Below are 14125 nucleotides of genomic sequence, written 5' to 3' on the forward strand. Positions count from 1 at the left end.
TTTAAAGATTTTTATTTATTTATTTGACAGAGAGAAATCACAAGTAGTCGGAGAGGCAGGCAGAGAGAGAGAGAGAGGGAAGCAGGCTCTCTGCTGAGCAGAGAGCCCGATGCGGGACTCGATCCCAGGACCCTGAGATCATGACCCGAGCCGAAGGCAGCGGCTCAACCCACTGAGCCACCCAGGCGCCCCTAAAAATAAATGTTTTAAGTATGGGACGTCTCAGTGGTTCAATGGGTTAAGCGTCTGCTTTTTGCTCAGGTCACAATCCGAGGATCCAGAATTGAGTCCCACACCAGGCTCCTTACTCAGCAAGGAGCCTGCTTCTCCCTCTGCCTGCTACTCCACCCGCTTGTGTTCACTCTCTTTCTGACAAATAAATAAAATCTTTAAAAAATAAAAACAAAAGTATGCAAACAAGAATCGGAAGATAATATGTAAAATAAATAATATTGTTGTTGTGAGGGGTGCCTGGGTGGTTCAGTTAGTTGGGCTTCTGCCTTCAGCTCAGGTCGTGATACGGGGTCCTAGGATGCAGCTGGCATCAGGCTCCCTGCTTGGCAGGGAATCTGCTTCTCCCTCTCCTTCTGCCTGCCACTCCCCCTGCTTATGCTCTATCAAATAAATAAAATCTTAAAAAAATATATTGTTGTTATGAAAGATTAGTTTTTGCTTTTTTCAAAATCATTTCATGTTGTGATTTTTGTACGTGTGTGATTTAAGTTTGTTTTTTTTTTTTAAATCAGAGTCAGGGTGCCTGGCTGGCTCAGTCAGTAAAGCGTACGACTTTTAATCTCAGGGTTGCAAGTTCAAGCCCCACATTGGGCATGGAGCCTACTTAAAAATAAATAAATAAAAATAGGGGCACCTGGGTGGCTCAGTCCATTAAGGGTCTGCTTTGGCGCCACTCATATCTCAGGATCCTGGGATGGAGCCCTACTCCGGGGAGTCTGATTCTCCCTCTCCCTGACCCTCCTCTCTGCTTGTGTTTGTACACGTATGCTCTCTCTCAAAAAATAAAAATCTTTATATAAATAAAAATAAAATTTAAAAAAATCAGTCATTACACCTAAAGCTAATACAATATTGTCTTAACTATACTCAAGTAAAAATAAGAAAAAAATCCATCATTACTTAATACTCACACATCATATAGAGAAATCTGTTCTATTTAATGAGAAATAAGACTTAAAATTCTTTCAATTTTCTGTTCTATTTTTAAATGCCACAGAAAAGGTAAGGCTCACATTTTTTAAAATGCATTGCTTTCACCATAATGTTGAGCTTCCAGAGAAGTAAAATCTTTTTGAAAGCACAGCAAAAGCTCTTAAGGTCAATTTAATTCAGTCAACAATGAATAAATATCAAATGCCCTTTTATCATAAAAACTACAATTTAATACATGTGGACAGAACCCCTAACTTTCTTTTTTAAAATATGTGAAAAAGACTAAAGGAGTTAATCATGTGTTTCTAACAATCACTGTTTTGTTAAAAAAAAAAAAAAATCTCCGAATTTATTTTTTTTTAATTTTTTTTTTTTAATTTAAGTAATCTCTACACCCAGTATGGGACTCGAACTCATGACCCTGAGCTCAAGGGTCGCATGCTCTTGTGACTGAGCCTTCCAGGAGCCCCAGAATCCCCAGAATTATTAGTAGAAATTCATAATACATTAAGAACAATCTAAGGTATTTTCCCTTTTGCAGACTTCCAGATACCATTGTCTACTAAGGGTCTCCAACCTGATTCAGGAACAGAAAGGCCTGTGGCCAGGAAACAAGCCATGTAAGTTAGCAGACAGAAACAGAATTTAAAGCAAGTGAGACGTTTTATCTCACACTTTGGGTTTTGTTCATATCTAACAAAAATGCTGAATTAGAAAAAATAATGTGAGGTTCTGTGTTCCTGAAGGGGTGGTCGTTAGCATAGAAACGGTCTGAGATCCTGAAGTGGAGGTGATTAACATAAAAAACTGAAATTAAGGGACGCCTGGGTGGCTCAGTTGGTTAAGCAGCTGCCTTCGGCTCAGGTCATGATCCCAGCGTCCTGGGATCGAGTCCCACATCGGGCTCCTTGCTCCGCAGGGAGCCTGCTTCTCCGTCTGACTCTGCCTTCCACTCTGTCTGCCTGTGCTCGCTCTCACTCGCTCTGACAAATAAATAAAATCTTAAAAAAAAAAAAAAAAAACTGAAATTAAATAGGTGGCATCTTAAACCAACTCTAGAAATATCTAAAAATTAATAATTCCTTCTACATCTGATTCACTACAAAGATTTTTCTATAAAAAGGTAATGCTGCCAATATTAACTTATATACACAATAATTTTCTAATTTTCCCAATAACAGCAATCTGCTTAGACACTGGGAAATGCATTACATCCTTAACAGTCCAATCACAAAAATTTTAATATATTAAGAAAAGTTGATCATTTCAATCCTCATCCCAATTTTACTGCAATTTTACTTAGCCAATTTTGACGTGATGTTTCATGCCCAGCATCTAGATAACGCATCAAACGTCTAGTTGTCATTGCAGAGCAAAAGAGAAAACTAGCTTTAAATTATAAAACATCAACGCGCATACAACTGTCTGGGTAGAACAATATAAAATTTTACTTAATCAGATCTTACATGTCAAACTCTAGGTACAATAACAGTAGAAACATTCTCTGCACCTAAAAAATAACAAGATTAAGTATAGATCTACTCAGGGAACTAACATTCTAACCTCCTTCCAAAATGACAAACTAGAACGGCAAAATTACACTCAGGCACATGGAGTACTCTTCTCTCAAATCACTCCACAGAGAACTTCATCATTTGCTCCGCCCTCTAATAACTCATGCAAAAAAAGTTCAGCACCATCAGAGAGAAACAAGGCATAGAGAATTCATAGAATGGCTTAGGGCCTTTCCTCCAGGCGGTAAGAGGATCTCCGTGTGCCCTTTTCAGGGGTCCAAAGGGAAAGAATAACCGAGGATTTGGGGGATGCTGACACCCCAAAACTGACTTTCTCTCAAAGAAGTTTCTGCCGCCATCCCTATTTAATCAGCGGGAGGCTCCGGCGCCATCGTCCCAGTCTTTATGATTTTATTATGGGGAGGTGGGAAACGCCACCCAGGATTCCTCCAGGCCTTCCCTATTAGGGTTGGGGGGGGGTCCCCCTCATTCTTCTCTTAAAACCTCTGTCTTAAAGGTACTCCGCAGCAACCCCCCTTCTAGCGGCCTATCCCCCAGGATCGGTAAAGGCACTGCCGAACCCACCAGTCTCGCCGTTAAGGCGGGAGGGCCCGAGCACGCCAGGGCCACGGCGATGGCTCTGAGGGGCCCAGAAAGGGGAAGGGCAGGCCAGGGACTGGGGGAGAATGACCTGGCCGAGGAAGAATGGAAAAAGGAGGTAAGAGATGCACTGCACCCCAGAGCTGCACAGAGAAGAGAAGGTGATGAAGGAGGAGGAGGGCGGTGGCCCGGGTGCGGCCCCCCACCTCTCCCGCCCCCAGGTCCCCGGGCCGGCGGGGGCGGATGAGATCGGCCCATTCCCCGGGTCTCGACTGACAAGGGGGGCGTTGGGGGTAGTGGGGGTGTCTCCCTCCACACTGTGAGGAGGCCGAGAACGAGGTATGGGGTGCGCGGGGGGGCTGTCTCCCGCCTGAACCCGGAGACCCGACGCCGTCGTCGCCTCTTCCTCAGAAGGGAGGACGGGAGCTGTGGGTAAAGCCCGAGGGAGAAATGCATGAAGGTAAGGGGAAGCCCGGGACGGAACGGCCGTCCGCTCCAGACCCCACTCTCCACCTTCCGGTAACCGCGTCTCTTACCGGTGATGGCGGTGAACTGCTGAATTAACCCCTTCAGCGCCGACGACGCCGCGGAGCCCCCGTGGGCAGCCATCTTACCGCCGCCGCCGCTGCCGCCGAACAACAACACAGACACACACGGACCGCCCTCCCCCACCTCGCCGCGCGGTTTGCGCATGCTCATTGACCGCCCCCAAGCTCCGCCCCTCCCTCCCCGCCCCCCTCGCGGCGGTCGGCGCAGGCGCACTTCTAGACCGGTCCGGGAGCGCTCTCTGCTTTCCCCGTTGGTGGGCTGCCCGGTTGCTGCCTCCTGGCAGCATCCTTTACAACCTTTGGTTCCTCCTATTCAAGCTCCAAGGCCAGTCTCACAGGCGCGGTATCTGTTCCTGGTTTCCGCAATAAACTTCGGGCTCGGCAGGTAATAGGTTCTTTGCGTTTCAACTTCACAAGTTTTATTGACAGACCCAACTGCCGATGACAGTTTTTCCTTCTTTTTTTTTTGCAGTTCCATGGTCCTCTGCTAGGTTTTTTGCAGCTCCTATCAAAATACAAATCCTACACTCATCGCACTGAAGCGTCTTTCGCACCTGCTCTCCAACCCCTAAATTAATTGCCTAGCTAACCAGTGCGACGACCCATTCAACAAAAGTAAAATACAGAACCCTTCGTGCCAATAAAGCACTGGGTGCAGAGTCTGACATACAGCAGATTTAAATAAATTATTGTCCAGTCCACTTTCCTTCAATAAATTTGTCAACCCATGTCTCCCTTCAAGGTCTCACTTCGTTTCCTCACCTATAAAACGAGGAGGTGTCATTTAGGTAAAAATAAAAATGTTTTTGTATATACAGTGTGTATATATATACATATATAGAGAGAGAGAGAGCGGGCACTGGAAAGTTGTACTCAAAAGGATACTTACTGATGACCCCTAGAGAGGGAAGCAATAAAGGGGATGGAAAAGGGGAACTTTGAGTGTTTTTAACCCTTTATTTTTTAAAAAAGATTTTATTTATTTATTTTAGAGAGAGCATTTGCAGGTGAGTTGGGAGAGGGCAGAAGGAGAGGGGCAGGCAAACTCACTGAGAGCTGAGAGAGTGTGGCTGGATCTCATGACTCTGAGGTCTTGACCTGAGAGCAGAAATCAAGAGTGGGAGGCTCAACCCACAGATTCATCCAGTTGCCCCATCTTTTATTTGTAAACAAAGATAATATTAATACATTACTTACATTTTAAAAACAATTATAGGGGTGCACTAAAAATTGATGATCCCTCCCTTTATTTATGAGAATAAAATTAAGGAGACTGAATTTAGGTTCTAACCTCCCAACCACACATATTTTGCATCTACATAAGAAAATGGCCCAGTAAAACATGAGAGGAGTCATCTGGAAAACTAACCCATCCTCAGAGTGTGTAAATGTGCAGTTGGGGAGAATTAAGAAATAACCAAGTCAAGTCAAGATAACTATAAGGTTAGAGCTTCAGAAAGGTATGACTGATATCTTATGATTGAAGATATGATTGATATGATATCAGAAAACGGACTCCTGATCAAGAGTATTGTCAACTAAATAACAAAGATTGGTCCTAGCACCTACAGGTTGCTGCAATTCTCTGGGTGTGTTGGGGACTCCTAAGGACTAGTCATTTGGGAAGCTGTTTGGCTCACACTGACACAGAAGTACAAAAAAGAGGAAAACAAGGGCAAGAAACAGTGTGACCTCTTCATTACTTTAAAAAAAAATTTTTTTTTTTTTTTGAGAGTGAGTAAAGTGGTAAGAGTTTTATTAAGTGAGGGTACAGGAAAAGCTCTCAGGAGTGAGAGGGGTCCTGCCAGGGTTGCCCTTACTTACTGTTTTATTAAAGTTTTGGGTTTTTTTTTAAAGTAAGCTCTATACCCAATGTGGGACTTGAACTCACAACTCTGGGATCAAGAGTTGCACACTCCATGGGGTGCCTGGGTGGCTGTGAGTCAGTTAAGCATCTGACTCTTGATTTCAGCTCAGGTCGTGATCTCAGGCTCAGAAGATAGAGCCAGTAAGCTATGCTTACCATGGAGTCAGCTTCAGACTCTCTCTGTCTCCTTTGGACACCTGGGTGACTCAGTCAGCTGGGTGTCTGCCTTTGGCTCAGGGCATAATCCCAGGGTCCTGGGATTGAGGCCTGCATTGGGCTCTCTGCTCGGAGGGGAGCCTGCCTCTCTGCCTGCTTTGCCTGTTCCTCCCTCTGCTTGTGCTCTCTCTCTGACAAATAAATAAATAAAATCTTAAAAAAAAAAAAAGACTCTCTGTCTCCCGCTGCCCCTCCTCCTTGCACTTTCTTCCCCCCCACCCAAATAAATAAACCTTCATTTTTTTCTTTAATTTTTTTTCTTTTTTAAAAAAAGAATTTATTTATTTATTTGAGAGAGTGAGATAGAGAATGACCTGGGGGGGGGGGGTGGGCGGTGGAGGCAGATGGAGCGGGAGAAGCTGAGCAGGGAGCCCGACAGGGGTCTCAATCCCAGGACCCTGGGATCATGCCCTGAACCAAAGGCAGACACTTAATGACTGAGCCACCCAGGTGCCCCAAGAAAGTATATTTAAATACATTCTTCAAATCATAGAAAATATTTTTTAATGGACTATCCTCAGAAAAGAAACTGCAAAAATATTATATATTGAATAATGAAAAACTTAAAAAAATTTAAGAATATTTATTTGAGAGAAAGAAATAGAGATAGTGAGAGAGAGCATAAGCAGGGAGGAGAGGGAGAAACAGGCAGGGAGCCTGAGGTGGAGCTCGATCCCAGGACCGCAGGACCATGACCCAAGGCTGATGCTCAACTAAGTCACCCAGGCACTCTGAAAAATTGAAAATTTTTAATAATAAAGGGTAAATATCCCAAAGCTAAACATCGATTACTATTTGAATTATCTCACCAAATTACACTAGGATTTGTTTTTAATTTTAGGTCTAGTTTTAAAACAATCTGTAACATGTTACTGTACTTTAATGGAATGACAGTAAATGAGCTAGAAGAGATAGTCAACATAATCTGATTCAACACTAGCATTTTATCATGACTCTTCTGAGATTCAGAGTTTGAGAGAGTTAAGGTTACAAAACAATAGGGCAGAGCCTAGAATCCCAATTCCTTGAATCGTAGACAAATGTAAATGACATTGATTGTAAATGACAATATTTCTTTTGTTTAAAAAACATAACTATATTAGACAGCTTTTAAAAATTCAACTGTTGACACAAGACATAACAAAAATGTAAGGATAGACTGAAGGAGAAAGTAAAAAAGATATACAGAGGTAGTATTAAGAAAATGAAGGCTGGAGTAGCTGTATTAATTTCAGACAAGATAAATTTTAAAGCAAAATATATCATCAGAGATAAAGAGAGTCACTATATAATGGCAAAAAGAACAAGTAACCAGAAACATAAAATAATTCCAAACCTGTATGTACCCAATGATATTGTCTAAAGGGTGTATAAAAAAATTAATGTTTAAAGAAGAAATTTGACATATGCAATTATATAACCCTCTTCTCTCAGGCAAAAGTAGTAAAGATACAGAAAATACTTATTCTATTCAAGTATATGTGGAATAAAATAAAAATTGACCACAAGTCTCAACAAATGTCAAATAACCATTATAATACAGAACATGTTTTCTGAATACATATGGGTTAAATTAGAAATTATTTTAAAACAATAACTTAAAAAGAAATTCATATACCTGGAAAGTTAAAAACAAACTTCTAAATAACTCTCGGACCAAAGACAAAATAAAAATGGTGTCTCCTCCAGAGTACCAACAGATAACAGATGTCATTCAAATGATTTATAAAAGAACACATCTTAAAGGTATAGGGTAGGTGGGATATGTGGGAATCAAGGGTCAGTAGAGGATCTGGGACCTGCAATAGCAGAATAGTCACAACCTGTAGGTCCAAAGGGATAAGAGAGGTCTTACCAGAATCCGAAAGGACAGCGAATCATATTTGTAGAGCAGGCCACCTTTTCCCAAGCATGACCTCTCAAGGGATGTAATCAAGCTGAGGCAATCTCAAAGAAGAGATCAGGGAAAGAAATATTCTGACCTTGCTCTCCTCTCGTTTTATCTCCTGCCAGGAATCCCCACTGGGGACGGAGGGCACAGCAGCCCACTGATGTCCGTATAGGCAGCCTGTGGGCCAGAGAACAGGGTAGAGAAGGAAGGAAGAGAGTAGGTTTGGAGGGGCAAAGGGAAGTTGATAGGCACTAAGGGAAAGTGGAAAGTATTTAAAACTGAATGATCATGGCAACATATATCAAAATTTGTGGCATAGAGTTTTCATAGTACCTAAAGGAAAAGTATGTAAACTTAAATGTTTATATTAGAGAAGATTAGAAAATGAGTATTTCAACATCTAATCAAGTAGTTAGCTGGGTAGCGCAGTCAGTTAGACATCCAACTCTTGATTCCAGCCCGACTCATGATCTCAGGGTTGTGGGATTGAACCCCACCTTGGGCTCTGCACTCAGGGCAGAGTCTGCTCGTCCTTCCTCTGCTCCTCTCCACACTCACATTTTCTCTATCTCTCTCAGATAAATAAATGAAATCTTTTTTTAAAAAGTTACTAATGGAGCAACAGGGTAAACCTAGGGAAATTTGAAGGGGAAAATGCAGGAATCAATAAAGAGAAGGAAAAAAAGAGGATCCACATACCAAACTCTAAATCTGTGAAATTAACAAGTAAAATTTAAATCCTTTGGCAAATTATATTAAGAAAAAAAAGAAAAAGACAAACAATATTGAAATAATGAAAAAATGGAACATAGCAGATACAGCAGTAATTTTAAAAATAAAGGAATATTATGAACAATTTTAAGCCAATGAATTAGGAAATGAATAAATGGCAGCTTCTTGGAAAAATAAAATTTGCCAAAACTGATTCAACTATGAGTAGACTTATGACAATTAATGAAGCTACCACTCAAATAAACAGCCAGACCCAGATGATTTTATAGGTGATCTCTATCAAAAAAAATAAGAGGGCGCCTGGATGGCTCAGTGGGTTAAGCAGCTGCCTTCAGCTCAGGTCATGATCTCAGGGTCCTGGGATCGAGTCGCACATCGGGCTCTCTGCTCGGCAGGGAGCCTGCTTCCTCCTCTCTCTCTGCCTGCCTCTCTTCCTGCCTCTCTGCCTACTTGTGATCTCTCTCTGTCAAATAAATAAATAAATAAATCTTTAAAAAAAAATAAATAAGAGACAGATAATCCTAATATGCAATTATTATGCATAAATAATACACAAATTATTCCAGAGAGAGAAACAAAGGGGACAAACCCCTCCTTCTATGAGGTTAGGAGAACCTTATTATCAAAACCAAACAAAGCAGCAGATGAAAGCTCAGTCTCACTTAAGGTTACAAAAACAAAAATATTAAACAAAAATTTAGAAAGCCAGTTACACACACACGCACATGCATATACGAATATATTTTTTAATGAATCTATCTCGGGAATACAAGCATAATTTTACAGTAAAAAGATCTTTCAATGTAATTCATAACGGTGGAACGAATAAGAGAAGCCATTTGATTGATTTGATCAGATACAGAAAAACCAATGATATAAATCAATATCCCTTCACAAAACAACAAAAAATACTTAATCTAGGTAGAGAAAGAAACTTCTTCAACCTAATAAAATAAATTTACCAAAAGTACAGAGTAAACAGCATTATACTTAACAAAACATGTAAAGTATGCACTCTATCCCTATTTCTAGTCAACCAGTACACTGGAAATTCTAGCCTTAGCAGTAAGACAAGAAAGAATATGGGGTGCGTGGGTGGCCCAATCGCTTAAGTGTCTGCCTTCGGCTCAGGCCATTTTTTTAAAAGATTTTTTAAAATTTATTTGTCAGAGAGATAGAGCACAAGCAGAGGGAGTGGCAGGCAGAGGGAGAAGCAGGCTTCCCACTGAGCAAGGAGCCTGATCCAGGCTCTATCCCAAGACCCTGGGATTATGACCTGGATTGAAGGCAGACGCTTAACGGACTGAGCCACCCAGGCGTCCCCTCAGCTCAGGTCATGATTCCATGTCGTCCATTGTCCAGCTCCCTGCTCAGTGGGGAGTCCGCTTCTCCCTCTTTTTCTACCCCTCCTCCTTGCTCATGCTCCCTCTCTTGCATACTATCTCTCAAATAAATAAATAACATCTTTTAAAAAGAGAAAAAGACGGGGGCCTGGATTGCTCAGTTGGTTGAGCGACTGCCTTCAGGTCAGGTCATGGTCCTGGATCCCACATTGGCCTCCCTGCTGAGCAGGGAGTCTGCTTCTCCCTCTGACTTTCCCCCTCTCATGCTCACTCTCTCTCTCTTTCAAATAAATAAATAGAGAGAAAAAGACTATGTAAAAGAATTTTAAAAGAAAATTTAAAGTATTATTATAGATTATATGGTTACACAGAAAATCTAAGAGAATCAACAGACAAGTTTTAGAATCCATAAAAAAGTTCAGGTATATTTCTGGATATAAAACCAATATACACGTTTTATTTTATTTTGTTTTATTTTAGTTGGCTTCATGCTCAACATGGGGCTTGAATTTACAACCCAAGATCAAGAGTCACATGCTCCACTGACTGAGCCAGCCAGGTGCCCCCACCCCCAGTATACATATTCTAAAACTGTATTCCTAAACATGAGGAGCAAATAGTTTGAAGCTGCAAGTAAGAAAAAAAATCCATAATACCAACTAAGAATGTTTACATGAAGTATGTACCCAAGCATAGATTTAACAAAAATGTACAAAGTTTCATGAGGAAAATTATGAAATTTTATTGATAAAGTTTGCTTGATAAGCATTAATTAAAGAAATCTATATTCATGTATGGGAAGACTCAATATTATAAAGATGTCAATTTTGTATATATTAATCAATAAATTCAATGTTATTCCAATCAAAATACCACAGTTTCTCAAGTATTTTAATAAGGTGATTTTAAAAGTCAAGAACAAAGCATCAACAATAGTCAAGACACTTTTGAAGTAGAAGAACAAGGGGGAATTCTAACCCACTATATCCCAAGAATTATTGTAAAAGTATAGTAACTGAGCGTGTAAGGAAATGGTGGAAGATAGACAAATAGAGTCTATTTGGTTATTTTTTTTCGGTGTCTTTCAGGTGGACCCAGTATTACACTATCAAAAAAGAGACACAGGGGCGCCTGGGTGGCTCAGTGGATTAAGCCGCTGCCTTCGGCTCAGGTCATGATCTCAGTGTCCTGGGATCGAGCCCCGCATCGGGCTCTTTGCTCAGCGGGAGCCTGCTTCTCTCTCTCTCTCTGCCTGACTCTCCGCCTACTTGTGATCTCTCTCTCTGTCAAATAAATAAATAAAATCTTTCAAAAAAAAAAAAAAAAAAAAGAGACACAAACATCTGTGACAGAAGTGACCACAAATCAGTGAATAGACTAACACATCCATGACCCCGGTACAAATAAAATTGGTTCTCAACTCCACATAAAATACAAAAATAAATTACAGATTTATAAAAGATTTAATTAAGAGCGAAACTTGACAACCTGCGGAAGAGAATCTAGGGGCCTATGGGAAAGACTTGAAGTAGAACTGTTCGGCTAACTTAAGGAAGTGATACCATGCACATTTGGTGCTCCAGGGGGCGCCATTCCTGTGGAACACAAAGTGATCTCAGGAAAGCCTTCCAGTGGATCACAAAAGTCCTGATTAAGGAAGGGAAAGATATCTTCAAGAAGATATAAAAGTACAAGTCATAAAAGGAAAAAGTGATAATTTGATGACATCAAATTATAAATGTCTGTAATGTAAGCGGTGAGGCTGGAACTTAAACCCAAACAAAAATGAGCTCACAAAACTGCTGGGAAGTGGTGTGTTCATAACTGTAAAAAGAAAATCCAAAGAATGAAAATATTTTGGTTATTTTTTTCGGTGTCTTTCAGGTGGACCCAGTATTACACTATCAAAAAAGTGTATTATCGTGAGACAGGCATTAAGTCATTTAGGGTACTATGTAATAAATCAGGAAATCCCAACCTGGCTGGCTTAAATAATAAGAAAAGTTAGGGCAGGGTCTCTGTCCCAGTACCACAGGCTCCAGCTCTGTTTGTCTTGACTTCCCATCTGGCTGAGCTTTGTCCTATGCTGAAAGCAAGATATCAACAGCAGTTCCAAGCATCACATTCAGGTACTATAACATCCAGGGAAAGGGGTACCTGGGTGGCTCAGTGGGTTAAAGCCTCTGCCTTCAGCTCAGGTCATGATCCCAGGGTCCTGGGGTCAAGCCCTGCATCAGGTTCTCTGCTCAGCAGGGAGCCTGCTTCCCTCTCTGCCTCTCCTCTGCCTATTTGTGATCTCTGTCAAATAAATAAAGAAAGTCTTTTTTTTTTTTTTTTTTTTTTTAATCCGGGAAAGGAACTACTTACTTCATCTCTTCTAACAGGTCTTTTTTTTTTTTTTAATTGAGAAACATTTTCTAGAAGTCCCTTGGAAGGCTTTCCTTCAAAATTTATCAGTCTGAATTGAGTCACAATTTTGTTCCTAAAGCCGTCCCTGCCAAGGGATGTGAGATAAACATAACTGGTTTAGTAAAGCATATGGTGTTGTGGAGGAAGGTAGATGCCTCCTTAAAGTCTGGTGCTTTTAGGAAGAAAGAAGGAAGGGGATGGATGTTAATTAGGCAATCAGAATCTGCTCCATTCATAAAGTTTCACTCTAACACGATGAAATATTCCTTCACTACCTTTACCTAGAACCGTCTGAGTGATAATTAACCTGTCTCCAGGCTTCTTGATACCAGGAAAGTGGTGAAGAGTATGTTGATCATGGAAACTTCGATCTTCTCATACAAGACTTAAAAATTGGTGTAGGGGGACACCTGGGTGGTTCAGTGGGTTAAAGCCTCTGCCTTTGGCTCAGGTCATGATCTTAGGGTCCTGGGATGGATCCTTGAATCGGGCTCTCTGCTCGGCGGGGAGCCTGTTTCCCTTCCTCTCTCTCTGCGTGGCTCTCTGCCTACTTGTGATCTCTGTCAAATAAATAAATAAAATCTTTTAAAAAGATTTGTGTAGGGTTGGAGTTTTCTATTCCTATGGCTTTAACTATTTCCAGAATGTTCTGTAAATGAAATTACACAGGTTATATCCTTTTGAGTCCAGCTTCTTGCACTTAGAGTAATGTATTTCTGAGTCATGCATGTTACTCCTGTGTCAGTATTTCATTCCTTTTTATTGATGACTAAAATTTCATAGTAAGGAAGTACCACGGTCTGTTTATCCAGTCATCAGTTGAAGGTCTTTTGGGTTGTTTCCCGTTAGGGGGAATTATGAATATAGTGGACACAAACCCATTTATATGCTGTGTAAATATAAATTTTCACTTCTCTTGGGAAAATACCTAGGTATAGAATTGTTGGGTTGTATGGTGAATGTATGACTTTATAAGAATCTGATAAACTGCCCAGGGATTTTTTTTTTTTTAATTTTATTTATTTGACAGAGAGAAACAGCGAGAGAGGGAACATAAGCAGGGGGAGTGGGAGAGGGAGAAGCAGACTTCCCACTGAGCAGGGAGCCCGATGTGAGCCTCAATCCCAGAACTCTGGGGATCATGACTTGAGCCAAAGGCAGACGCTTAATGCTGAGCCACCCAGTGCCTAATTGCTATGAAAAAATGCTAACAATTGTTGGATCTAAGTAGTAATGTATTGGTGTTTGTTATGCTCTTCTTTCCACTTTTTTGTATTTTGAAACTTGTTTACCCATTCATCAGTTGAGATAGCTGAGAAAAGAAATTTTAATTTTTTAATTGATTTTTTTTTAGTAATCTCTACACCATATGTGGGGTTCAAACTTGTGACCCTGAGATCAAGAGTCACATGCTCTACCAACTGAGCCAGACAGTCACCTGAAATAGCTGAGAAAATTTAATTACTGTATTTTTAAAAAATATTTTATTTATTTATTTGACAGAGAGCACAACTTGGCAGAGAGGCAGACAGAGAGAGAGGAGGAAGCAGGCTCCCCGCTGAGCAGAGAGCCCGATGTGGGGCTCAATCCCAGGACCCTGGGATCATGACCTGAGCTGAAGGCAGAGACTTTAACCCACTGAGCCACCCAGGTGTCCCTAATTACTGTTTTTTTTTTCATTTCTATAAGTTCTATTTATATTTCAAATCTGGTTAGTCAATTTTTAAAAAACAATTTCTTGTTTCTTGAAGATGCTTTCAAACTAACATCTTATTTCTTTAAACATGATAATCGTAACTGTTTTTTAAAGGATTTTATTTATTTATTTGACAGAGAGC

General features: G+C 40.7%; 1 protein-coding gene and 1 pseudogene across 2 annotated transcripts in view; one reads left to right on the top strand and one right to left on the bottom strand.

Annotated features, from left to right (window-relative positions):
* UBXN7 (UBX domain protein 7) overlaps positions 1-3980 on the bottom strand; it is a 55261-nt gene extending 51281 nt beyond the window's left edge. The window contains exon 1 of one of the 2 annotated variants that reach the window (XM_059391186.1): positions 3818-3980. In XM_059391186.1, coding sequence (XP_059247169.1) covers positions 3818-3980 — 163 coding nt within the window. The remainder of the gene's footprint in view (positions 1-3817) is intronic. The other variant, XM_059391187.1, reaches the window with a different exon arrangement.
* LOC132011896 (uncharacterized) lies at positions 2834-3875 on the top strand (annotated as a pseudogene).
* Positions 3981-14125: the final 10145 nt, after the last annotated feature.

This window comes from Mustela nigripes, chromosome 2, assembly GCF_022355385.1.
Source record: "Mustela nigripes isolate SB6536 chromosome 2, MUSNIG.SB6536, whole genome shotgun sequence".
In the NCBI taxonomy this organism is placed as follows: Eukaryota; Metazoa; Chordata; class Mammalia; order Carnivora; family Mustelidae; genus Mustela; species Mustela nigripes.